The sequence below is a fragment of the Amblyomma mixtum genome, chromosome 8, assembly GCF_055824585.1.
Source record: "Amblyomma mixtum isolate Tamu chromosome 8, ASM5582458v1, whole genome shotgun sequence".
NCBI classification, from domain to species: Eukaryota; Metazoa; Arthropoda; class Arachnida; order Ixodida; family Ixodidae; genus Amblyomma; species Amblyomma mixtum.
The window spans coordinates 139,116,458-139,141,373 of NC_143019.1; the positions used below are offsets into that span (position 1 = coordinate 139,116,458).

Sequence of the window (24,916 nt, forward strand, 5' to 3'; positions counted from 1 at the left end):
CAATTCCACAAATATCAATTTCAAAAATGGGCATGCCTGCAGAGCCAAGGCAACATACTATATTTATACTCTGAACTGGTTACGGTCAAGTGGAGGACTTACAGTGTCATGAACTACAGTAGGATACAACTAAAAAAAACAGCAGTTGCTAACACTGGGCCGCGGTCGGCGGCGTTTTGTATTACTCCGCTGGCCAATCGCAACAGGTAACGGAATCAGGTTTTTAATGTTTGACTTTATCAAACAATCCACATATCAAAATTAAAAAGCTCATAATTTTTTTCGTGTGATAAGCTTTTTGTTTATTTAACCAGAAACGTTTAAGCAGCGGACTACTTTTTTGTCGTGGAGGAATTCTGTGTGGTAGTTCTGAATGTGGGCGGAGCTTCACTGCAGGCTTAAGTTGTATCCGACTATATATTACATTTAGCACCATGGCCACCTTCTAAGAGGTGAAAGAAATTCGAAAAGAAATCACAGCCCTAAAAGTGCTTGAAAAGAAAGCGTAAATTATTGTTGCAGTTCACCAAAAAATGGCAAACACAAGGAGAACGGACAGGACAGGAGAGCTGTCAGTTTTCTTGTTTTTCTGTGTGCCGTTTCTTGACGGATTGTTACCAACAAGCCCAACTTTCCGCTTTACTCGACTCGATTGTTGCAGTTACGGTACTGTTACGCAAAATTTTTCACGTCTTATCTTCTTGTGTGCTGGGAGACAAAACCACATACCACTTCAGTTTACAATCTTCTTTGTTTTTAATTATGCGCAATACTAATTACACCAGCCCTCTTGCAATGATGATGAGTGAACACTTATGTTACACTGGCCAGCCGTGAGTGCCACATTTCATCACCACTAAAACAAGTTTACCCACTTTGGCCCTCAAACCAGGCACGCTACTCCAGCTCAGAGTCTTTCCAGCAGGGCACTGAGAAGGTCGTTGAGCTCTGAAGTGACCTTCCGGGGATCGTCCACAAGGCCTGCAGTGACCATGGCATTTCCGAAAATCTGCCGAGCAAGTTTCTTGGCGAGCTCGGGTTCGGACGAGCGAAGCCCAGCCAGCTTTGCAATGATGGGATGGTCGGGGTTGATTTCCAGTGTGGGCTCAAGCAGCCGATACCGTTCTTCTTCCGAGAAGCTCTGGAGCGATGTCTTCACAAAATGCCGGGCAGCCGCCATCTCCTCAACAGACACCAGGCACGGGTGCTTCTGCAGTCGCCGAGTCACTTTGACCTGCACCAGCCCAGATATGCACTGCACCACGGCTGGCTGCAACTAGAAATCTACAAAGGCGGAATACCGACAAAGAAAATCTCGAAGACTTTTACAGTGTGGAAGCTGTATTGGCCTTGTTCCCCTGGTTTCATGTTGTCGTCATCCTCTCCACAAGCCCGATTCCCTCGAGCATAGGAATGCACCAGTGTAGACTTGGAGCAAAAGGGTATAGACAACTACTACATACATGAGTTATAGGGTACTGAAGCTGCCATTTCAGAAACAGGAATACACATTTTTCTTCTCGTTTCTGAAGCGACAACTTAAAAACCCTATAACTCAAGTTCTATGTAGACAGGATGATAATTTTACCCTTACTGCATTCCTTGGCATCAAGAGAACCCAATAGCATACATTTCAACGAGTTTCCCGCAGCAAATTTTCTTCAAAACTCTTTGCAAAATACTTGCATAAAAACTGCATAAGTGCTCAAGGAATTGTTTAACATGAAATTAAATGACATGTCTAGAATCAGTGCACAAAAATACATGTGCCCAGAAAACTTCTAAACTGTGACTTCATTAATAAAATTTTTTTTTTTTTCAAGACCAGACTTTCCCTTAAAGGGACGCCGGCTATGTTGTCAACTGTAGTCTCCGTGGAGTGGCAGGCAATCACAAATGCGACTACGGCAACAGCAGTGAACATCATGGCGAACGTGTGCCACCGCTGCATAGAGACGGGGCTCATCTCCCAACCCACCTTGTGCACCATGGGTCCGAGCTCTGCCTTGAGCCACTCGGCCAGTCCGCGCACCTCCTCAGGCTCCTCGTGGGCCTCCTCGGCGTCCCGGCGCATCTCCTTCTCGACGGAGGTGATGTTCTTGCGGCCGAACTGCCGCAGCTGTGCCAGCACCAGCTCGTCGTACGGCTCCAGGCAGAAGAGCACCTCCACGTCCCGCGAGCGCACCGCCTCAAAGTAGGGGGAGGCCTCGGCCAGCTGGCGGCTGGGTGCGGCCAGGTAGTAGATGTCCCGCTGGCCCTCCTTCATACGGCCACAGTACTCGGTCAGGGTCACAGTGCTGCCCACCGGCTGCTGGGACGACTCGAAGCGCAGCAGCTGCGCAATCTCCTCCTTCTCGGCCTGCAACCAGATAGTGCACCCCTGAGAAGACTGCACTGGCGGACGCTTGTTGTACACTGTGTTAAGACTGTGCCACTAATCATCACTCACCGTCATCAGTGTTACGATGCATCATCAGAGAAGCTAGGGACTGTGCTGTATCATGCATCGTGACGAGTGCACATGCATTCTCTCAAAGTCGACATGATCAGCAATTTGGTCTCCTCACCAGGCTTACTTAATTAACCCCATTGAATCGATGCATGCTTTATTACTTCAGATTATGATTATGTCTTCCTGTATAAATTGTTTCATTTTCCCTTTCGTGACTTTAATTCTATTTATGCTTTCTTTGTCTGCGTGTTTTTTTTTATTGATTCCCTTCTTTTCTTTTCTCCCCACCAATATGAGTCATGTTGAATGTACTACTACTACTCCCCCCTTATTTTAAGGCTCAAATAAATGATGATGATGTGTGACTGAGCAGGGACACACACAATATATGTCCTTGGACTTGGCCCCAAGGGCAAGTTGATGGTGAGTCGAACCCGGATATATCGAATTCGAAGGGGATCGGAAAATAGTTCGATATAGCGAAAATTCGATATACAGATATAGGCTAGAACTGCACTCCCGATCATAACAAATTGTGGCTTACCGTTTGGAACAGCCGCGAATCACATAGTATGGGCACGCAATGTGAAAGCACTTTATTTCGCGGAAAAAAAAATCACTAATTTTGGGCTGCTTTTTCCCCTGGGAAACGAAGTTCAAAACACTGGCCTCGATCTTCTCGAGACTGTCCAGGTGCGAGAGCACAGTGCCTTCCATTTCGCCGCAACAGCGCCGAATCAGGCTAACGCTGACGCCAGTTCAGTGGCTGCGCACGGACGCGTTTCTTCGACAACACAGTTTCCCTCATCGTCGCTGGAGTCGGCGTCTTGAACGCCAGCTACCGCTTGAACTTCGCTGTCAGCGTTAAAGTCCTCAACAGTCACTTCGGACGGAACGGCGCCGAGAAAATTGGACAAGTCGCGAAACGCGTCGTCCAAGCACTCATCGTCATCTACATCTTCCGGACATTTATCTCCGGCCCTTTCAAGGCCTGCCTTGCCAAAATAGTTGGCTACTGGGGCCTGCTTCACGTCGCGCGTTGAAACACAGGCACACACAAAAAAAAACACGCGAGGCGCAGATGGAGCGATAAGAGCGAAGCCTATGCGAGCGGCAGTCAACCCGGCTGCGAAGGAACGACAGAGGGAAAAGAAAGAGCAGGGAGAAAGATCGACGCTCTGGGCTTCGTTTTTTTTTTTTTTTTCTAAGCTCTCTCTTTTCCCCAGACCCACGATGTGCCCACGAGCGACCGTTTTCTCTCTCTCTCTTTCCCCAAGAAGCGTGGCTTAGAACCGTCGCCGCGTGTCTCCATGCCGCGCTCTCTCTCTTCGCTGAGCTCCAATGACCTTGACGGAGCACATGCCGGCGGTACAGGAGGAGGGGGAAAGCTCGCGCCGGTGGGGCGCAAAAACGGGGAACAAAAAAAAAAAAAAAGGGCCCTGCGCCTGCTGACTGACTGCGGAAATGTTCTCTGCTGAGGCGGCTGAGGACCGGACAGGAATGTATTTTGGGGAAAGCGCACCTTCCAGGGGTGCGGCGCGGCGTGGCGCGGCGTTCGATATATCCAATGTCCGGCGAAAATGGAATTCGATATACAACGCAACTGTCCTATACTTTTACATAGTATTTTCAAGGGGGTAATCTTTGTGTTCGATATAGCCAATAATTCGAAATATGCGGGTTCGATATATCCGGGTTCGACTGTACACACTTCACGAAAAGACAAAACAAGACCAACACAATCGTGAAAGAGTCTCAACTGGTTTTCTACTGATCGCTGTGCACTTATGCACTTGAGTCCTTGTGCACTTGTGCAATATGTTAGGTAACTTTTGCCAAGAGTTTGAAAGAAATTGTGCTGCAGGGAACTTGTTACATTGCATGCCATTGGTTTCTCTTGACATCAAGCTATGCAGTAAGGGTTAAATTATCATCTTGCCTGTTATAGAAAGCAAGTTATAGGATTTTGAAATCATCAGTTTTCCGGTTTTAACTCAACTTCTATGATAGGCAGCATAATAATTTTGCCCTTATTGCAGAGTTTGATGTCAAGACAAGACAATGGCATGCATCCTAACAAGTTTCCTGCAGCAAAATTTATTGAAAGCTCTTGGCAAAAAGTTACATAACATATTAGTTTATAAGTGCACAAGAGCTTGTTTCATATAAAATTTGCACATTTGGAATCAGCATGCAAAAACACAAGTTCCTTGAAGAATGCACTATTTTGACTTCATTAACAAAAATTTCTTTTCTAAGACCAGCCTTAAATAAAAAAAAACCACTGGCTGCCCATACAGACTGTGTGCATTGGGTAGGCTGACCAGTGCTGCCATCCTGTGGCAGTAGCGCCCATGATGAGAGCTTACCTGCTCGTGAGCGGCCAAGATGCCTTCCTTGAGGAAGACGCCGTAGTCCCGGTAGAAGCGGCCGTAGCTCTCGGGCTCCCGCTCTGCACTGCGGGCCAGGTGGCGGATGAGCCGGCTCACAATGACCGTGCGGATCTTGCGGATGAGGGCGCTGTCCTGCAGCAGCTCCCGGCTCAGGTTGAGCGGGATGTCCTCACTCTCCACCACACCCCTGACAAAGCGCAGCCACTTGGGCAGGATCTCCGCCCGAGGCTTGATCAGCACCTGAACACACAGCAGCAGGCGAGTGCACTGTTAGGAGTGTGTGGCGAAACGGTGGGGCTAAAAATTAACATGCAGAAAACCAAAGCAATGTTCAACAGCCTAACAAGGGAACAGCAGTTCGCAATTGGTAGCGAGGGGCTGGAAGTAGTAAGGGAATACGTCTATTTAGCGCAGGTAGTGACCACAGATCCGGATCATGAGAGGGAAATAACTAGAAGAATAAAAACACCATGGATGGCAGTTTACCAATATCCCTCAAGAGAAAAGTATGCGACAGTTCTACCTTACCGGTACTCGCCTATATGGAGCAGAGACATGGAGGCTAACAAGGAGGGTTCAGCGTAAGTTCGGGACAACGCAGCAAGCTATGGAAAGGAAAATGATAGGAGTAACGTTAAGAGATTGGAAGCGGGCGGAGTGGGTGAGGGTGTGGGAGGGAGTGGGTGAGGAAACAAACGCGAGTTAATGACACCCTAGTTGAAATCAAGAGGAAGAAGTGGGCTTGGGCAGGGCATGCAATGCGAAGGCAAGATAACCGCTGGTCCTTAAGGGTAACGGAGTGGATTCCAGGAGAAGGCAGGAGTAGCAGGGGGCGGCAGAAAGTTAGGTGGGCGGATGAGGTAACGAAATTTGTGGAAACACGGTGGCTGCAACTGGCTAAGGACAGGGTTGATTGGAGAGACATGGGAGAGGCGTTCACCCTGCAGTGGGCGTAATCTGGCTGATGATGATGGCAGCAAAGATGTCTGCTGCAACACACGGTTGCAGGCAGTGCGGTAGGAGGGCGCTAGTGTAAGTTGCAACACATCCGAGGAGCAGGATGGCGTGGGGAAGAACGGACAGGATGGAAGAGCAGTCAGATTGAGGCCTAGGAACCACATGTGATGAAGTTGTCTAAATGCTTGTTAGGGTCACTGAATTTTGTTGTTACGGCACGGATGCATGTGCGAAAAGCGAGCGCAATTCTCCGCGGCGCAAAGATGCGAATGGCGTCGCAGCGTCTAAGCGCAGCTCACCGCCTGTGTCCAACCTGCTAGATGTCAACAACGGGCCGCCCGCGGCAAACGCAATGACGGGAAGCAGGAGCCAACGCGAGCGCGGAGAGCGGCAGCGTCATCATGACGTAGGGCGCGCTCCTTTGAGCCGGGCCGGCCTGCCCGCGGCCGGTCTCAATGCACTCGCTCGCGCGCGTAGAGACTGGCCGTGGCCTGCCAGCCTTGATGCCGGCCGCCGGCGTCTGAAAACGCAATAGTATTGTTTGTTCAAGTTCATAGCAAGCCCTGGGGGTAGAGGTGATGACTGCGATACAAGCAAATTTCATCCAATAGCTGCTTCGATGCTGCTCCTGCCTGATGCGGTTTGCCTGCTGTCTGCTAGCTCTGTTGCTGAAGGCGTCACGGAAATCTAATGTTTCTTTTATTATGAGACTGGATGACAGTAAAGGGGTGCCAGGTGTAGCGCCTTTATTTGAGTGCTGTCCAGTCCCGAAGCGCTAACAGCTGCGGCATCGATGCTAAACCGGCTAGGCTTAGCGGCGACCAGGGCAGTCAGGGAGCAGCGCGCAGTTTGTCACTCGGCGTTCCTGCAGGCGGCATGGTTGCCGAAAGATCCACTCTTGCACAGGCATGCTGTCGTTGCTCGAATCTAGGAGGCAGACTTTATGGTAGCATGGCTACTTTGTATTTTTCTTGTGCGAACGTGAAGTAAGCCGAGCCTGCTGGCCTGTCGATCAGCCTGGATCCCGTCTGGATCACAAAAATGAGCTAAAGCTTGTTCTTGATATAGATAATAAACTCTGGTATAAGCAATTTGAAAACTGTATCATCTTTGAGGATCGCTGACCAATACGAAGTAACAACTGTGCTAGGAGCAAATTTTGTAGCGAAAGCTACATAGGCCACGAACTTGCGATTTCGCTGCGTTGGTGCTCCGAGGAGACACAGAGACTGACCTTGAGCAGTAGCTGGCCGCAGCTGGCGGATGCCGCGCGGCGCCATCCGCCAGCTTCCTCACAGTTTTGGCGCAATTAAATCTCGACTGTTTTAGCTTTTTTCCGAGTGGTCATTTATATTGAATTATCGCTTATAAAGAATTTTTTCGCCGTCCTGCTGACTTTGTTATAACGAGGGATTACTGTAGGTACACAGCTGGGAGTTTGCTCTCGAAAACAGCAAGTGTGCGGCAGGCCGGAAATTCGACGTGACCAAGAAATGCGGCAGTTGCAACTGCGGCGTGCCTATATTTATGTATGTGACTCCTATCACCAAGGTTTTCGTGGGTCAAAGTTTGGAAGGTTTCCGGCCAGGAAGGAAGCTTTCCAAACAGAGGTGTAAACTGAGCATCCCTGAAAATTCTGTGTGGCTGTTCCCCGTGATGTACGTGCTGTGGGTCCGCAGTGGCTGTGACGGCAGCGGCACTAGTGAGCACTAGTACTCAGTTAGTAAAAACTTTGTTAAAATAAAGATTTGGGGGGCAGGTGTCGGCTTTCAATTGCGTAAATGCAGTACTGATCACAGTGCCAAGTTCAGGGTGTGCCTATTATGCGCAGAAATAACAAAATTCGATTTTTCACGACTAAACTGCAGGTGTGCCTATTATGTGAGTGCGCCTATTATGCGAGTAAATACGGTAAATGACTACCAATGTGCTGCACAAGCATGCAGATGATGGAGGTTTATTAGGGAGGGTGGGCAAGAGAGATGAAGATGGATCGTCCTTTGAGCCACATCGATAAAAGCTGCACTGGCAGCAGAGCAGAAAGACCTTTGATATCACACCCTAAACCCTATTCGGATGAACAACTTTGAGGACATTGTCATGAGTGTGCTGACTAGGCCCATGCTTTAACGGCAGGAAGAGCCTGATGTATGAGGCCATGATGCAAATCTGCATCATCATCATCATCAGCCTGACTACACCCACTGCAGGGCAAAGGCCTCTCCCATGTGTCTCCAATTAACCCTGTCCTTTGCCAGTTGTGGCCACCGTATCCCCGCAAATTTCTTAATCTCATCCGCCCACCTAACTTTCTGCCGCTCCCTGCTACACTTGCCTTCTCTTGGAATCCACTCCGTTACCCTTAAGGACCAGCGGTTATCCTGCCTTCGCATTACATGCCCTGCCCAAGCCCACTTCTTCCTCTTGATCTCAACTAGGATGTTATTAACCCGCGTTTGTTCTCTCACCCACTCCGCCCGCAACTTTTTCCTCCGATGCGAGCTTTCGATATTCATATCGGCATCAGCATCACCAGCTCCTGTTTTTCTTTTTTTTTTTGTGCCTGGCAAAGGCCCGCGATATGTGGTAGCGTGTTAGTTCATCGTAGTTGTCGCTGAGCAAACAATCCCGATATGCGACCTTGTAAACCTGGAGATAAAAAGGCACCACCAACAACACCACAGGGTGTTGCTGCATTGTTGATGAGAGCGTTGTGTCCAGCCCTCGTGTGTCCGACCCACCTTGCGCGAGTAGAGGGCCACGCCGGAGCCCTCGCGGCCCATGTCGAAGAGGCCGGGCTTCCCCTCGGGCACGTACAGCAGGCAGCGGATGGAGAGGGGCACGTCCGTGCAGAAGTGCACCGTGAAGCGGGGCACGTCAAACGCCCCCGACAGGTACCGGTAGAACTCATCGTGCTGCGCCTGCGTCACGTCCCGGGGCTCCAGAAGCCACAGCGCCTGCCAAGGGGAAAGAAGGTCCACACAGTCACGGCACAGGTTCTGCCTTTTCCACAAGATGTGGCGCCCTCTGGGGAGCGCACAAAGAATCGTTAGCTACACGGGAAACTTGTTGAAAGAAGAGGCATATTTATTTATTTATTTATTTGAAATACCTTACAGGCCTAGTATTGAAGAAGCGTAGCTTGTTGGGCCAGTTGGTGCATGGTAAGTGGAAAACCAGCGGAAAGGACGAGTTCACAAGGAGGAGAAGTGCACAGGACAGCACTGGAAACGCAACTGAGATATTCTTTACTTGGTGGATCGCCAACATCAGGACAGGGTGCACATGCGCGAGGGCAACCACAAACGCTATGAAAACAACAAACATGAAATGTAAGCGATCGAAGATTGCATGTGACAACCTATGTTCTATGTTCCATGCAATCTTCGCTCGCTTAATCAATTTTGTGTTTGTAGCTTTGTTAACGTTTGTGGTTGCTCTCGTGCATGTGCACTCTGTTCTGATGTTGGCGATCCACCAAATAAAGAATTTTCAGTAGTGCTTCAGCGTTGTCCAGTGTACTTCTCCCCCTTGTGAACGCGTCCTTTCCGCTGGTTTTCTACTTACCTTACAGGCCCATTGGGCATTGTGTAACGGGGGCGAAAAAAATATAATACAGTGCCTTAATAACCAAAGGAAACAAAAGGGGAACATACGATCACGAGAAAAAAAAGATAAATCAATACAGTGCATTAATAGCCAAAAAGGGAAACATACAATCATGATAAACAATATATCAACAAATTAGCAGAGAAGAAGAAACGACGCAGAAATAACAACAGGAAAAGAAAAAAAAAACAATACACAACACAAAATAAAGCACAAAAATAAAGGATAATGTGCTCACCGAAAGTGGGAACAATGAGTAAAATAGTGGGATTAAGGCAAACACAGAAACATGGCAGGCAAACATAAGTAAGAAAACGTCCAAATGGCACGAGAGTACCAGCAAAGTAAAGAACAAAAAATCTGATATAAAAAAAGGGCTCAATGATAGGGCTAAAAAACCAGTGCTAAATGATGGTTTCAGTGAAATGTGTGATGAGTTGAGAATGGAAAGATTCTAGATTAGATGCGGAAGCGATGTTGTCTGGCAGATCAGTCCATAATCTGATGGCTCGTGGTAGTGCAGATGAATTAAAAGCGAATGTATTACCATATATCCTGGTGGAACAGAACTGATTATATAATCTTTTCGACGTGCGGGACGAGGCATAGAGGTGAAATGAAGTAGTTCTACTGAAGTGAACATATTTGTGAAATAGTGTTAGGAGAGCGATGTCACGGTGCGTGCTGAATGATAGTAGAGGAAGATCGGTTTTAATCTGAGTGACGCTTGAACGGTAGTTATAGTTTCGTGAAATGAATCGCACTGCCCTGTTTTGGATAGATTCTGCCACAGATAGATGAATGCCGCAGGTGTGATCTGGTTTCACGAGGAATCAATTACACATGCAAAGTGGCCAGTGTGTGCTTCCAGCACTGGCAGCTGCCACCTGAGCCTGTCTCCAACACGAACGGTGCACGTGTGGTAGAAGCTGGCGGTTTGTTTTCAACCGGCGCAGCGTGGAAGAGAGCAGCAGAGCAGGGGCACACCCAGAATAGCCATGTGAAGAAAGCCAGCTCAAAGGCTCAAAGCAATGCCTTCATGCAACAGCCACAGCCCATGCTTGGCTCTCTGTCCCTTTTGAGAAGCCACAACACCAGGAAATTTCATGATAAGCACTACACTTAAACAACGCCAGCTGCCAACCATTCCACAACATGCGATAGGATAGGTTGGTTTGGTTGGTTTATGGGGTTTAACGTCCCAAAGTGACTGAGGCTATGAGGGACGCCGTAGTGAAGGGCTCTGGAAATTTCCACCACCTGGGGTTCCTTAACGTGCACTGACATTGCACAGCACACGGGCCGCTAGAATTTCGTCTTCATCGAAATTCAGCCGCTGCGGCCGGGATTGAACCCGCGTCTTTCGGGTCAGCAGCCGAGCGCCAGCGCCATAACCACTGGGCCACCGCGGTGGGGCATGCGATAGGATAGGGTTTGATGTCACTGCATTTTGCACAGCTTTTAGCACTGCAGAAACATGCCATTTTAACTGAGGTCCGCAGTTGCCAACAAGGGAGAGAGCATATATATGAATGAAACTTGGCAGGCAGGAGAGAAAAAAAAATATCCGGAAAAAAAAATCTACCTATTCTACAGAGGCTCCTGCGCATTTACTTGCAAACCTTTCCATTTGATACCCAAAAGGTAAATTTCTTATGCACTAGATGCTCATCCCTAATTCTCTGTCCTGGTTGAGTCCCACTGTGCCGGAAAGTTGGAACACGAGAGGAAACATCGGTTTACAGCCGCAGTGTCCGGACAGTAGAAGTTGTCAGGGTATCCACACCACAGGACTGGATGGCAAGGCATGAGGACCGTATTGGCAGCTTTCTTTGTTCCTCCAGGACATCAAATAAGTGGCAGTAAACTGCAGGTCTTTGCCACCTGACATACGTCACGACAAAGAAAAGTGGAAATGTGGCAGCTGGGAGCTCCACCATGAAAACGCTGCTGCCACTTCATCTTACCTCAAGCTGGGTTTTTCGCTGCTGCTTCGATACTGCCCAAAATCTGGTGGCAGTCCACAGTTATAATACTGCTACATGTATCTACGCAATTCTGGCTACTTCACAAGCTGAAGCAACTGCTGTGCAGAGATCTGAGCCAGAAGAGAGACCAAAGATTGGCGACCATTCCAGAAGGAGACAGCAGCATGTCTTGAGGGCAGGAACAAATGCTCGGCTATGTGTGCAAGCTCCCAAGGAGCGTACTGCCCCAGGTTACCAACTTCTGATTAAGGGGGGAGGTGGCGATCAGATCACAAAAATCACGAAAAAAGTCAATTTCAGAAAAGTACACTTTTTGGCATCTCCAACACTGTTTCTATGTTGTACTGAAATGTTTAACCCAAAAATAAACTTTAAGCGCTCCAGATAAACATATTTGTCAGCATCTACACATAGACAGTGAGTGCTAGCTTGGAACTTTCAGGCTTGTTTTTGCAAAAGTTTGTTCTGAGCTTAATACCTTCCTCATGGAAAGCGTAGCACAGCAATGGGTGCATGGATTTTTATCCCGTTTGTTTTGTTGCAATCACTGAAATGTGGTCTGCATCTAGACAGTCTCAAAATTACCATTTAGGCTCACTTGTTTTTATTACATGGTATAATTAGAGCACGATACATTCTAGAAATAAAAGAAGATGCATATTGTGTCCTTTAAAAAAAAAAAAAAAGCTGAGAAACTTTTAAAAAAATTAACAGAGTCTTGATTTACACCACACTTCTTAGTAAATATTAACAGCATTTACAAACCTGTAGCCTGTTTTTTTTTTTTTGTCATGCTAGGCTTTCCGCAAGCAAGCAACATTGGGACAACATATAACAATGATAAAAGGGAACCTACTGGAGGAGTCATTGTGAAACTTTACACCTGATTGTTTGATGCTTTTTAAGCCAGTCGGCCAAATTTCATCGGTCTAAGTCAAAAAATAGAACAGTTGCCGTTGATCCCCTCATCCTCCCTTAAGAGAAATGCTGCATGCAATCCAGGCAAATAACACAGAGTTCAACAAGTTCTTTCAAATGTTATTATGTTTGAGGCTAAGCCCATATACCTCATGTTTATTGCTTTCCACGTGTGCCATGAACACTGGAAAAAATAATTTTAAATATATATCTTCGGTATGCTGTCTTTTATGTATTCCACGCACAATGTAAGAGTGTTGGTCAAATGTTTAGGGAAATCCTCAAAAGTGGAGTAGATTTGTAATAGGGGAGTAATTACTCATTGAGATCCACCCGAGTGCAGCCATACGGCTACAGAGGAAAGCTGTACAGCTTTCTCAGAAACTTCGTAGTTAAAGAAAAATTCGTCCTGGTCCGGGGTTTGAACCCGGGACCACTGCTTGACCAGAGCAGTTGCTCTACCAACTGAGCTAACCGGGATGGCAAGCTTATGTCTATGGCTATGTATACCTTTCCTCTGTAGCCGTATGGCTGCGCTCGGGTGGATGCCAATGAGTAATTACTCCCTTATTACAAATCTACTCCACCTTGGGGGATTCCCCTAAACGTTTGACCAGCACTGTTCCCACTTCGAGTTATTGATCAATTCGCTCTCGCCCTACCATAAGCTTGCAGTCCTGGTTAGCTCAGTTGGTAGAGAGACTGCTCCGGTGTAGCGGTGGTCCTGGGTTGGAACCCCGGACCAGGACGAATTTTTATTTAACTGCGAAGTTTCTGAGAAAGCTGCATAGCTTTCCTTTGTAGCCGTTTGGCTGCGCTCGGGTGGATTTCAATGAGTAACTACTGCCTCATTAATGTAAGAGTACATGTCCAGATCTCCAGCAAGCAGCTATAAGATGTAAACGTAAAGTTGAGCTGAGCATTAGCATTTGCTGCCAGTTTCCACACTGAGCTTCTTCACGCAGCAGCTGTCCCTGCCAAAAAAAAAGATCCCTGCCCCAGCTGTGCTGGTCCTGCCATGCCATGGACAGGCTTTTTTTTTTCTTTGAATACCGTATTTATTCAAATCTAGGCAGACAGCTTCTTTAAGAACACAAGGTATGGAACTCTTAGGTCGCCTTACATTCAAGGATTTTGTTGTCGTATTCATAAAACACAATGACAACACGTGAAAACGAAAAAAAAAATGCATACAGGTGGCACTCCCACAAAACACCAACAGAAGACAGCACCATAACCATTACTACTAGGGGTCTGACTTATCAGTCTAGACCGATAGAAACCGATATATGTAAGCCAAATTAAGTTTGTCCTATTCGGTTTCAATCCAAAAACATGCGTGACATGCAAGTTATCCATGACATGCAAGTTATACCCAGCTGGCTGTTGAGTATGAGCTCACTCAGTCGAAGTTGAAAGTTAACAAAGTAGGGAAGTCAGGGACGCAATGCGTCGTGGTGTAAGCAGTGCAGTTATGCAATTTTTGGCACTGCCCCGCTAGCTTACATGCCTCTGCAGACTGGCAATCCCCACCTCCTTGCTGGTGGTTAAGTAGGTTAATAAACTCCACGTAGGACTCTGACAACAAAATGTGCATGGGCATCACTAAACAGTACGTTCTGGTTACCATGGTGACTGAGCTGCCGTTCCATCGCTGTCATCAACACGCAGAACAAGTGATGCCCCGTCGTCTCGCTTAAACCAATGTGACAACCCGACGAAAACATGCCAGCTAGTGTCTGCCAGCCGTCTCATTTACTGGCATTACTTCTTTAATGATCATAGCAATTCCTTGTGCAAGCTACAGCTACAAGTGCCACCATTTATACGTTAATTACAGGTAAACAAAGTCTTCATGTTGACAAAAATGCCAGGAGAGACTCTCAGTTACTTTTCACCACGCAGGATTGCCAAGTGAGAACACCAAAAAAAGTCAGTAATTCATTCGCAGGAAAAAAAATTCACTGAAAAAAAAAAACATAGAAAGTTGCATTTCGAAACGAACTTCAAAAATGGTCCGCCGAGTTTTCAAGTTTTTAAAAGATAAAAACCGAAAACTCCAACACCTCTCATCATCATCATCCTCATCAGTCTGACTACTCCCACTGCAGGGCAAAGGCCTCTCCCATGTCTCCTAAGTTAACCCTGTCCTTCGCCAGTTGTGGCCACCCTATCCCCGCAAACTTCTCAATCTCATCCGCCCACCCAACTTTCTGCCGTCTCTTGGAATCCACTCCGTTGAGGACCAGCGGTTATCTTGCCTTCGCATTACATGGCCTGCCCAACCCCACTTCTTCCTCTGGGTTTTGTTGCCAAAGCTGGCAACAGAGCGAGGCACTGCATGGGGCCAGGGACACACGCAAACTAATCCCAAAGAGGCCACCTGGGACGACATTCCGGAAGGCTTGGTTGCACGCTCCATTGCAAAAGTGCAGCATTTCCAATGCACTTGATGGCACAGAAGATTGCACAGCGCACAAGGAGGACAGTGATAAGGAGGTCAACAATGACAAGTGAGCGGAAGCAGATTTTTGGCAATGAATGCCATTTGCGTGCTATCCCTGCTATAGTTCTCAATTGTTTTTGTTTTTCTGGCTGTCGCACATTCGAGGGAAGTTTCTTTTGTTTTATATCGCCTTCAACTTTCGGCTGTTGACTTAGAATCGCCGCCCGCCTAATCATCATCAACTATGCCCACTGCACAGTAAAAGGTCTCTCCCATGTTTCTCCAATTAACTCTGCCCTAGATTCAAGTAAATATGGTAAATTTAAGGAGCTGATGCTAGCCAATCTGCTCATTTTTTTTTTTTTTAACCCTTATGCACTCCAAAAGCTAAGACTGCATTCACATCCTGCCGCAGCTCAGCAACCTTGTCACTGTCCTGGATTTAAGAATTTCAACACAAAGGAGAGGGACAGAGAACAGCTGAGTGGCACCAGAGTTGTGTGTTATAACGACCCTGCATTTGTGCTAAAACTTACAAATTAGAAACATGTACCAACTATCCAAAACCAATGAACTATAGTCGGATACAACTTAAGCCTGCAGCGAAGATGCGCCCAAACTGAGCCTCCGTGCACAGAATTCTTCCACGATGAAAAAGTAGTCCGCTGCTTAATTAATCATTTCTTGTTACTTAAACAAGCAGCTTATCACAAGAAAAAAATTATGAGCTCTACAATTTTAATACATGCATTGTTTGATGTAGTCAAACATTAAAGAGCTGATTTCGCTTATTGTTGCGATTCGGCAGCGGAGTAATACAGGACGCCACGGACCACGGCCCAATGTTAGCAGCTGCTGTTTTTTTAAGTTGTATCTTACTATAGTATTACCAACATGGTAATCCCTCATCCCTCAAGGGAAAAGTATGCAACAGCTGTATCTTGCCAGTACTCACCAATGGGGCAGAAACGTGGAGGCTAACAAGGAGGGTTCAGCTTAAGTTAAGGACAACGCAGCGAGCTATGGAAAGAAAAATGATAGGTGTAACGTTAAGAGATCGGAAGCAGGCGGAGTGGGTGAGGGAACAAACGCGTGTTCATGACGTCCTAGGTGAAATCACGAGGAAGAAGTGGGCTTGGGCAGGGCATGCAATGCGAAGGCAAGATAACCGCTGGTCCTTAAGGGCAACGGAGTGGATTCCAAGAGAAGGCAAGCGTAGCAGGGGGCGGCAGAAAGTTAGGTGGGCGGATGAGATTAAGAAGTTTGAGGGAATACGGTGGCCGCAACTGGCGAAGGGCAGGGTTAATTGGGGAGACATGGGGGGAGAGGCCTTTGCCCTGCAGTGGGCGTAGTCAGGCTGATGATGATGATGTGTCTCAAGTGGTGCGACAAACGACCCCATCAATGCAGACGTATTGTGCCAGCCCTTACCTGCAGCGTGTTGGCCCGCTGCCCGTTGAGGTAGATGGGGCTGCCCACGAAGTTGCTGTACTTCTCGATCACCTTGCGCACAAAGTCGGCGTCCGCAAAGTCCGCACAGTCCGGCTTGAGGGTGAGCACAATCTTGGTCCCCTCCTGCACTCCCTCGGCCTCGGAGAGCTCGTACTGGCCCGACCCGTCCGAGCTCCAGCGCACGGCCTTGGCGCCCGCGCGTCGCGACTGCGTGAACACCTCCACCCGGTCGGCCACCATGAAGGCCGAGTAGAAGCCGACGCCAAACTGGCCAATGATGGAGCCGGCTGCTCCGTCGTTGGCGGCCAGCTTCTGGATGAACTCCTTCGAGCCCGACCGGGCTATGGTGCCCAGGCTCTCCACCACCTGCAGCACCCAGTAAGAGAGAACGGTCAGTCTGCCAGAAACAGGGAAATATATAGTACATATACTCGTATATACCGGGTGTTTCAGTGAACACTTTCAAAAATTTTCAGAAATAGGCTTCTTGGAGTAAAAATATGGCTTTTGCAGCATAGTATTACCAGTGCTGGCGGACACAAGAAAACCGGTGAATTGTCTAAGGTAGTAAGTTGGTTAACTAATTTTTAATAATTAACTTTTTAACTAGTGGAGTTAGGTGCCTAGTTATAATTAGAGATTTGTAGCTGGTCGTTAGTAATAGCCAAATCAGTTTTTAGAATATTGAAAACATAGTTACCCTCACCGCTGTGGCTCGACAAAGTTTGGCTGCATCGTGCGAAAATACATGCGCTTTTGAAAGCTTGCAGGAAAAGCAACCTCTCCAGCGCACGTAACTAGTCGAAAAAGCCAAATTTTGTACAGCCACAGCGCCAAAGCTATTAACGGTTTTGAAATTATAAAAACTGATGTAGGCATTCCGAACCATCGGCTACAGATCTCTAATTACAACCAGGCGCCTAACTCTAACAGTTAAAAAGTTAATTAGAAATTATAGTTAACCAGCTTACTAGTTAAGAAGATTCACTGGTTTTCTGGTGTGCGCCAGGCTTGGCAATGCCATGCCGCAAAAGCCATAATTTTACCCTAAAAAGCCTATATGTGAAAATATTTGAAAGTGTTCACTGAAACACTACTCAATTAAGTGGACAACACGTGAGCGCATATCAAATCTATTTTGGGCTTCGGCCACTGTCTGTTTCCATACACTTTACTTGCTGCTGTTATTTTTCCCTCCCACTTTTTTTTCCCCTTTTTTTTTCTTCTTCGTCTTTGCTCCCTGCAATCGCAGACGTGGGTGGTGGGCAATGACATTTACCCTCCCTGTTCCGTTTGTGTATTTTTTTTTCTTTTTCTTTTTTTTTTCTTTTCCTTGAGCCGTTTTTCCCTCCCGCATCATCTGCTTGTTTTGGTTCATGTGTTGAACACCTGTACAGATGGAGCATCCTTAAGATGAGAAGCAAGAACCATGTAACTTCAGTCTTGAAAAAGGACAGGCTCGGTCCGAAACGTCGACCCCCAATAAATGTTTACCTAAATGAGCGTTTCTCAATTTCACGCGCGTGCACACGCGCACGCACACTTGTCCTATGTCGTTCTTCAGCTGTGTGTGCTTTTTCGGCGCTACTGTTTTTCCTTTCCTGAGTGCAATGAACCATCATCTAGCCCAAATAGAAGTTCTTCTAAACCAGAAGTCTCTGCATGTGCATGACCCCTTCAGTTCTTCCCCTCTGTGCATACGTAAGCTGTGTTTAGAGAACTTGTTTTTAAAAATGGACAAAACATTTTCTCCACAACAGAATTGAATGCCGTAATGAAAGGATGACGAAAGTCTCGCGTTCAACACACACACCAGTCATGCAAGGGTAAATGCTAGGCATGTGCAAATATTAAATCGAATACCAAAGCATTCGATATTCAATTGGATGCGAATGTTTGCTACTTGAAATTTCGAAGTATTTGTCTGGAGCGAATAAGTTTTCTGGAGCTCTTGCTGTGTGGGGTTTCGGTACAGCCTTTCGCTGGATAGAAGCAGCAGTCGTTCCTCACTAATCAGTGATTTCTGAACATGCTACTCCGCAGAAGTGAAAACAACGCAGGTTTTCACCAGGAAAGGCGAAAGTACGTTTGAGGATACTCGGGTACTGTGGCAAAGAGCGAAATATGCATGGCTTAGTTATTTGTAGGCTAGGTAGAGGACAAAAGGGCAAGCATAAGTGTGCTATACTTGCGCACTACCAATGTGCAAGTAAAAGTGCAATACAAAACAAAACATGAAAAAGCCATAAAGAAGCGATAAACAGTGCGCAATTAAAAAAAAAGTGAAGAAGTGCCCGTTTCACACCATCTTATCCACATTTCTTTATGTAGGTCATCCTGCATTTCTCAAGTGTGTTCATATTTATAAAATGTTTTCCTGAAAGTGGACTGCGAGTTGCTGCATTGTTGGCCACTGGCGAAGCTGCCTGGCCAGAGATTTCCGAGGTAGAGCAAAGTGTACAGCAAGAATTGCACGCACAATGAGAGCAGGACAAACAGCCAAAGCCATGAAGTTATAACATTCCTGGAGCGATGAATGGCTATATTACACGACACATCAAGATCCAGAGCCATCGCCAAGTGCCACACAGACAGGAGGAAACCTGAGTGCCGCTGAGATGCGAGAATGTGAACCATCGCTCTTTTTACAATGTGCCCAGTTGGACTGCGTGAAGCCATGATGTCCAGCAACTTTGGAACCGCATGCAAAGCACAAGTATTACGGGCAAATCTGCACTTTTTTCAAATGGTAAGTGCCATGTCATAACAAGACAACAGCTTAAAGGTGCACTGAAGAGGAGTCTGAACTCGTCTTTTTGCCGTGGGAACTCGATCTACACGTTCCGAGCATTCTCAGAAACTTCGATCTATTGCCCTGTGCGGCCAATTTCCCTAATTAAATCAAGTTAACGTCCCAAACGCTTTTTTTTTTTTTAATTACCCACATACGGTGGGAGGAGTCGACCAATGCATGGAGTGCCTTTCAGGCAGTTGCGTGGCGACATTGCTTTCGCTTTCATTTTGTTTCTTTTAGATTTCAGTGAATAAACAGGTCTAGTCACAGACTACATCGCTGCAAATTAGGCCCGCACAAATAAAATACGCGTGGACTCTTTGCTTTCCCCGATCACTACGTATCACTCCGCCGATGGCAGAGCGGCAAGCCGCCGCGAGACTGAGTGGAAGGTTGGTCGGCTCCTCCCACCGCTTTCGGGGAATTAAAAAAAGGCAGGAGCCCGACGTTAATCAGATTTAAATCAGGGAAATCGGCCGCACAGGGCAATATTTCGAAGTTTCCAAGAACGCTCGGAACATGTAGATTGAGTTCCAGCAGTAAAAATACGAGTTCAGGTTGGGCGGTCTACGATATTAATGATATATGCTTGCAACAGTATGCTGGCGCCATCTCTGATGAACCCCATTAACAAAATGACATTGTAATTGGTAGGAAAAGTGATTTAATTTTTGTTTGTCCACATCCTGAAGATGGCACAGTGCTAACCTCCAACCACTGCACGGGAATGTAGATGGGGCAAATAAGGAACTTCGCGATTTTCTGAGCAATGCAGTCGTCTTTTCGTAAAGAAGGATGCTGGTATTGTTTGCAAAGGGTAATTTACCACTTTAGCTTGACTTACTTGTGTCCATTAATATCTCTCTTCAGTGTACTTCTAATGGAGACAGCAGCAAGCCAAACCTCAGTCAACCTTTGTCCAAACCTCGGTTATAAAAAAGAAGATTCAGTTTAGGACAAACCCTGCCGAGCTGAGTTCCCTAATAGGCTAAATTTTTTTCAGGGCCTTGGTTTTGCTGCTTGCAAACTTGGTTAACAAGAAGCCTAACTCACTGAAGACCGGTTAGAATGAAGTCTTGCTGTGCTACATGAATTACCATTACCAATGCCAAGAGTACTACCAAATGTACTTGTGCGTGCAGAGATTGTTCAAGCCTGGGCTTGCAACTGTGAGTTCAGGGCGGCTTTACACGTGACACCTGCCTGAGCACCATTTGTTCAGCTGCGCCACTATAACAGGTTTACCGGAACATCGTTAGCAGTCTTCGACAAAGTAGGAAGACATTCTCTCGCATGTAGAAAGTGCACTTCTCAGAAAAGGCTGAAACCCACAACAACAGCTGGATGGTAGCCTGCACATGTTGTGCAAGATATCTGAAAATATTTCTCCTTTAACACGGTTCCCAAATGTTTTCTTGTAAATACGCCTTCAATTTTGGTTGCATCATTCCCTGTTTGGTAATTCGTACCTACATGCTCCAGTAAAAACCTGACAACTGGTTCACTAATGCCGAGTTGAATTTCTGATGTGCTGAACTTACATGCGAAGCCCCATCAGTTTTTTTTTTTTATAAAAAGAGCCTACCGCAACAGCGTAAGAATTATTGCGTGAAATTTAAATATCAGCTCACATTGTACAGCAGCTGCATGAAACACTGTATTCTTCACCCTATTCACACTAAACAACAACTAGGCAATGTGGGGTTTAACGTAAGGATCCGGCACCTGAAGGCAGTGGGTGTTTCCCTGCACAACCCTGCTACATATACTGCCTCGACACGGGAACCATCCCATCGCTCACTACTGGACTTCATAAAATCAGCTAACCTATCCCCATTACTTTAATCATTACTGCATCCTTCATCACACTTTCGCCCACCGATGCCCTTGTTTAACCATAAGGAATGCTGTAGTGGAGGGCTCTGGGTTAATTTAACAAGCACTGATGTCACGCAGTACACAGGTATTTTTGTATTTCACTTACATCGAAATATGGCCACCGCAGCCGAGATTGAGCTTGGGACATTGGGATCAGCAGCAACCACTCTTATGACACAAAACAACATACACACATTGCAAACACAAAGAAAAATTCAAAGATTGAAACTTCTTTTCCTACTCAAAAATAAACTCTCCATGAGCCCTGATTTATTTCTTGAACCGGTCACAACGCAACTAACACGACGTCATCACATGGAATCACAACACCGTACATCGCCAGAATCAATGCTTTTAAATACTCATTTTTTCCTCACACAACAACTCAATGGAATGAACTCCCGCCTGAAGTTTTAAACAGCATTGATGCCATCAACAAAATTTATTATTGTTAATTGCTGAGTTGTTTTCCCTTGTTCTTTACTATGTTCTATTACTCATATGTCAGTTTTCTGCTATGTAATTTGCTGCGCTTCTTTTTAAGTATTTCTGCTCCTCCTGCTTGGACCCATCTTAGGGTCTGCAGTATTCTATAAAATAAATAAATAAATGAACGCCAACACCACCTGAGCCACCACAATGGTCCCCTGTTCATACAGGCAGTTCCCGAATGATGGTTGTTCACGCAGTGAAAGAACCACAGAAAGCTGCCTACAGTGCTTTGGGAGACACTTTTTCACAAACTCTACTTCAACTTTCCAGCACTTCGAGAAAACCTTCTACGAGCCCCGGTACGATCATCCTGTCGTTATTTAACTCCCTAAGCATACAGCGTTTGCACGGCTCCACCAATTCTTTCAATAAATCCTTCTTTCCCAGTGCGATAGAAAGCTGGAATAACCTCCCCGAACACACTGTCATTGAGGCTAATTCTTCCAGATTCAGACAGCTCCTAACAGACCATCTCAACGACAAATAATTTTCCTGCACCTTATGCCAGCTTCCAAGCCCTGCAAACTGACCAGCCTGATCTACTTCTAAAGTTGTAATCTGATTTTGTTTATATTTCTGCCACACTCTGTCATGACTTGATTATTTGAATTGGTTACCCTTGTCTTCTTTTTTTTTGTCTTGTTCTACCATTTTGTTCTATACTTTATTCTATATTTATATATATTTTTTTCCTATTATTCTATTCTATATTTGTCTGTATTTCTATATTCCTTGTATATTTATATCCATCTATGACTGCTGAACACCCCTGTACCACCTCCCACCCTTATGCAATGTCCCTAACGGGACCTTTAAGGGTTAATAAATTATGATGATGATGATAAGACCTCCACTCAAGGCACAAGGAGCTCACACGCACCTCCTCGCGGGTCATGCCGACCCCCGTGTCCTGGATGGTAAAGGTGTTGGCCAGCTTGTCCGTGCCAATGTGGATCTCCAGGGGAGCCTCGGCCGACCCCGCGGACATCGCCTCGGCCTCGGTCAGCCGCAGGTAGCGCAGCTTCTCCAGTGCGTCGCTCGCATTGGACACCAGTTCGCGCACAAACACCTCTTTCTCCGAGTACAGGGAGCGGGCCACTATGTCCAGCAGCATGCGCGTCTCCGCCTGAAACTCACGGGTCTCACTCGGCCCACTGCCACGCTCCGCATTCTGAAAGGTTTCAAAGGAGGCACAGAGGTGAATGCCTGCGTGTCGGCCAACAGGTCGTTATGCTCTGCAGAAATAACCACTCTCACAAAGTTTGGATTTTATGTTGTTCTCTAGGGTTTTATGGCATGTAAGTGACTGAGGCTGTCAGGTAACAAACCCAATGGGCACTGAACGTCCCTTGGAAATCCTGAAGACATCCTGAACGTCCCCAGGACGTCCAGGTTAGGTTCAGTGCTCATTGGGACACAGGGTTAGAAAAACTTGAATGTTGTGCTAATGTTCTACTAGTTTTTAAAATTGTAGTTTGTCACATTCCTTTCCTTAAAGAACCTAACGACTCCTGACAACTCTACAACTTTTTTCTCTCAAGATTGAGTCTGGGTGAAAGGAATGTATTTGTTGTAATATACATCATCAATGAACTGCTAAATGGGATGTTTCTAGGCTAGTGGATGCAATTCCATTTAGGTAAGCCAGCTTCAATGGTGTGTCCTGTTTGCCTCTCTACATCAATGGTCCATCATTCAAGCTGGCCTGCCCAAAGTGCAATGCTTTCTTTCTTACTTTCTCGAGCACCGAGCATAAAAACAAAATACGGCTTATTGTGACCAGACAGCTCATAAAGGGGCTTCTCTTGTTTCACGAATACAAAGCTACGTGTAAGGTGCGTATGTCCAATGCGAAGGCAGCTTACAATCACTTCAATTCTTGGTATTTACATGACTTCCCTATGTCCAGGCTTATCTCTACCAGGTGCAGCTTGTTACAGATTACATTAGCCCACTTGTTCTGTCACCTGTTTGCCATTTGGCAGCAAACTCATACCCATCCTATAATGCAACTTCGACAGGGGACGACATAGATGAACATTACAGGATATATGGTTTAGTAAAGCACACTTCCAGGCTAGCTGGTTCATTTCAAAGAAAATAAAAGTGTGGAAAAGGGCAGGAAGAAAAATAATTTAAAGAGAGACAGCATTTCTATGTGTCCCTTTTGTACAGTTTTACTTTCTCAAGTATGATGGTGCAGTACCCAGAGTTTAACATTCCAGTGTTGAATCTAGGCTATGAGGGATGTCATAGTGGAAGACTCCACATAAACTTTGCTTATCTGCAGTTCTTTAATGCGTCATATGACATCGCACAGCACGTGGTGATTTTGCAATTTGCCCCCATCTAAATGCAGCCACTGCAGCATGGATTCAATCTCGCATCCTTAAGCATGAAACGGCACCAAGGACTGAATGACGTAACAAGTGTGTCGTGATGTCACACAAGTCAGACATCCCCAGTCAATACCAACTGATGACCACACGACGGCAAACACACATCCTCACACAAATCCTTTTGCTTGAATAACAGCCCATTGCCACGTTGTAGAAAGAACACTTCAGTATAGTTTAGTCTGACACTTTAAGAACAGATATGCAATTTTAGGCTTCAATCTTCTGACAGTTAATTATCCAGACGTCCTGACAGTTGTACCAACGATTATCTCATAAACCACACAATAAAGCCCTAAAAATTGAGAGAATTGCGAACTTAGAAAAACTTGAGCGCTTCCTTCCTGAGGATTGAAAAAGGTCGTCATTCGCATGCACAATCAACTTTGGCACAAATGATGCAGTGTTAGGAAAGACATTTACAGGCTTGTGATTAATGAAGTGTCCACACAGTATTCTGTACAGTGCATTGATTTACATGCATTAAAGTAAAGCTGTAGGTTGAAGAAATGAGCACACAAAAACAGCAGTTAGGCTCCTGCATAAGGAAATGCCTCATCAAGCAACTGAGCCCTTGGAAACATTTGTAGGGAGCCAGGAAAGCTATGCCCTCTAGCTAGCACAGCCAACTTTTTAATCCAGCTGTATTACGCGAAAGCGTACACAGCTCGTTCGCTCGAAAAGTCGTCGGCATCGTAGTTTTTCCTTGACTTAGCGATTTTCTCTGTACGCGTTTCACTGCAGAGCATCGAACGCACTGCTCCGAGGACCCCTTGCCTTGATGATGGTGTGCAGGTCTTCCTTGGACTCCGGCTGCGTGGAGTACGGTCGCGCAGCGCACACGGCGCTTCGCCTGCCCATCGGCCGAGCCAAGGGGCGCCGCAGCAGAGGCGCGCTGCCGAGCATCCGCCGTGCCGGCCGGGCTCCGACGGGCCAGCGTCCGGCCGCCGCTTGAAGCGCACGCGAACACAGCACGCGGCCGGCCATCCCAGCGGGTCTACGACGACCGAAAGAACTCTAATCGCCGGCAGAAACCACTCGCCACCGCTGGTTGCGGGTGCCGGCAGCGAGCAGCGCAGTGCGTCGAGCACGTGGTAATGAAATAGCTACAAGGTAGAAGCCACATAGAGAGACTTGTCTA

General features: G+C 46.6%; 1 protein-coding gene and 1 non-coding gene across 2 annotated transcripts; both read right to left on the reverse strand.

Annotated features, from left to right (window-relative positions):
• Positions 1-732: 732 nt before the first annotated feature.
• On the reverse strand, positions 733-24,901 carry LOC149334615 (heat shock protein 75 kDa, mitochondrial-like). Its single transcript, XM_089555257.1, has 7 exons — positions 24,553-24,901; positions 22,260-22,550; positions 16,195-16,581; positions 8,544-8,759; positions 4,822-5,085; positions 1,979-2,359; positions 733-1,234 (listed from the first exon to the last, which is right to left on the reverse strand). The coding sequence occupies exons 1-7, from the start codon at positions 24,760-24,762 to the stop codon at positions 908-910; spliced, it is 2,076 nt and encodes a 691-aa protein (XP_089411383.1). The 5' UTR covers positions 24,763-24,901; the 3' UTR covers positions 733-907.
• On the reverse strand, positions 12,724-12,797 carry TRNAT-GGU (transfer RNA threonine (anticodon GGU)). Its single transcript has one exon. It is a non-coding gene; the product is annotated as a tRNA-Thr (tRNA).
• Positions 24,902-24,916: the final 15 nt, after the last annotated feature.

What these genes read in the sequence shown, in the direction of transcription:
- LOC149334615 (XM_089555257.1), bottom strand. Translation starts at nt 24,762, where the DNA reads ATGGCCGGCCGCGTGCTGTGTTCGCGTGCGCTTCAAGCGGCGGCCGGA. An exon ending in TCGGCATGACCCGCGAGGAG is followed by an intron (nt 16,582 to 22,259) that starts GTGCGTGTGAGC and finishes TGGGTGCTGCAG; the next exon opens with GTGGTGGAGAGCCTGGGCAC. An exon ending in AGCGGGCCAACACGCTGCAG is followed by an intron (nt 8,760 to 16,194) that starts GTAAGGGCTGGC and finishes TCCCCTTGGCAG; the next exon opens with GCGCTGTGGCTTCTGGAGCC.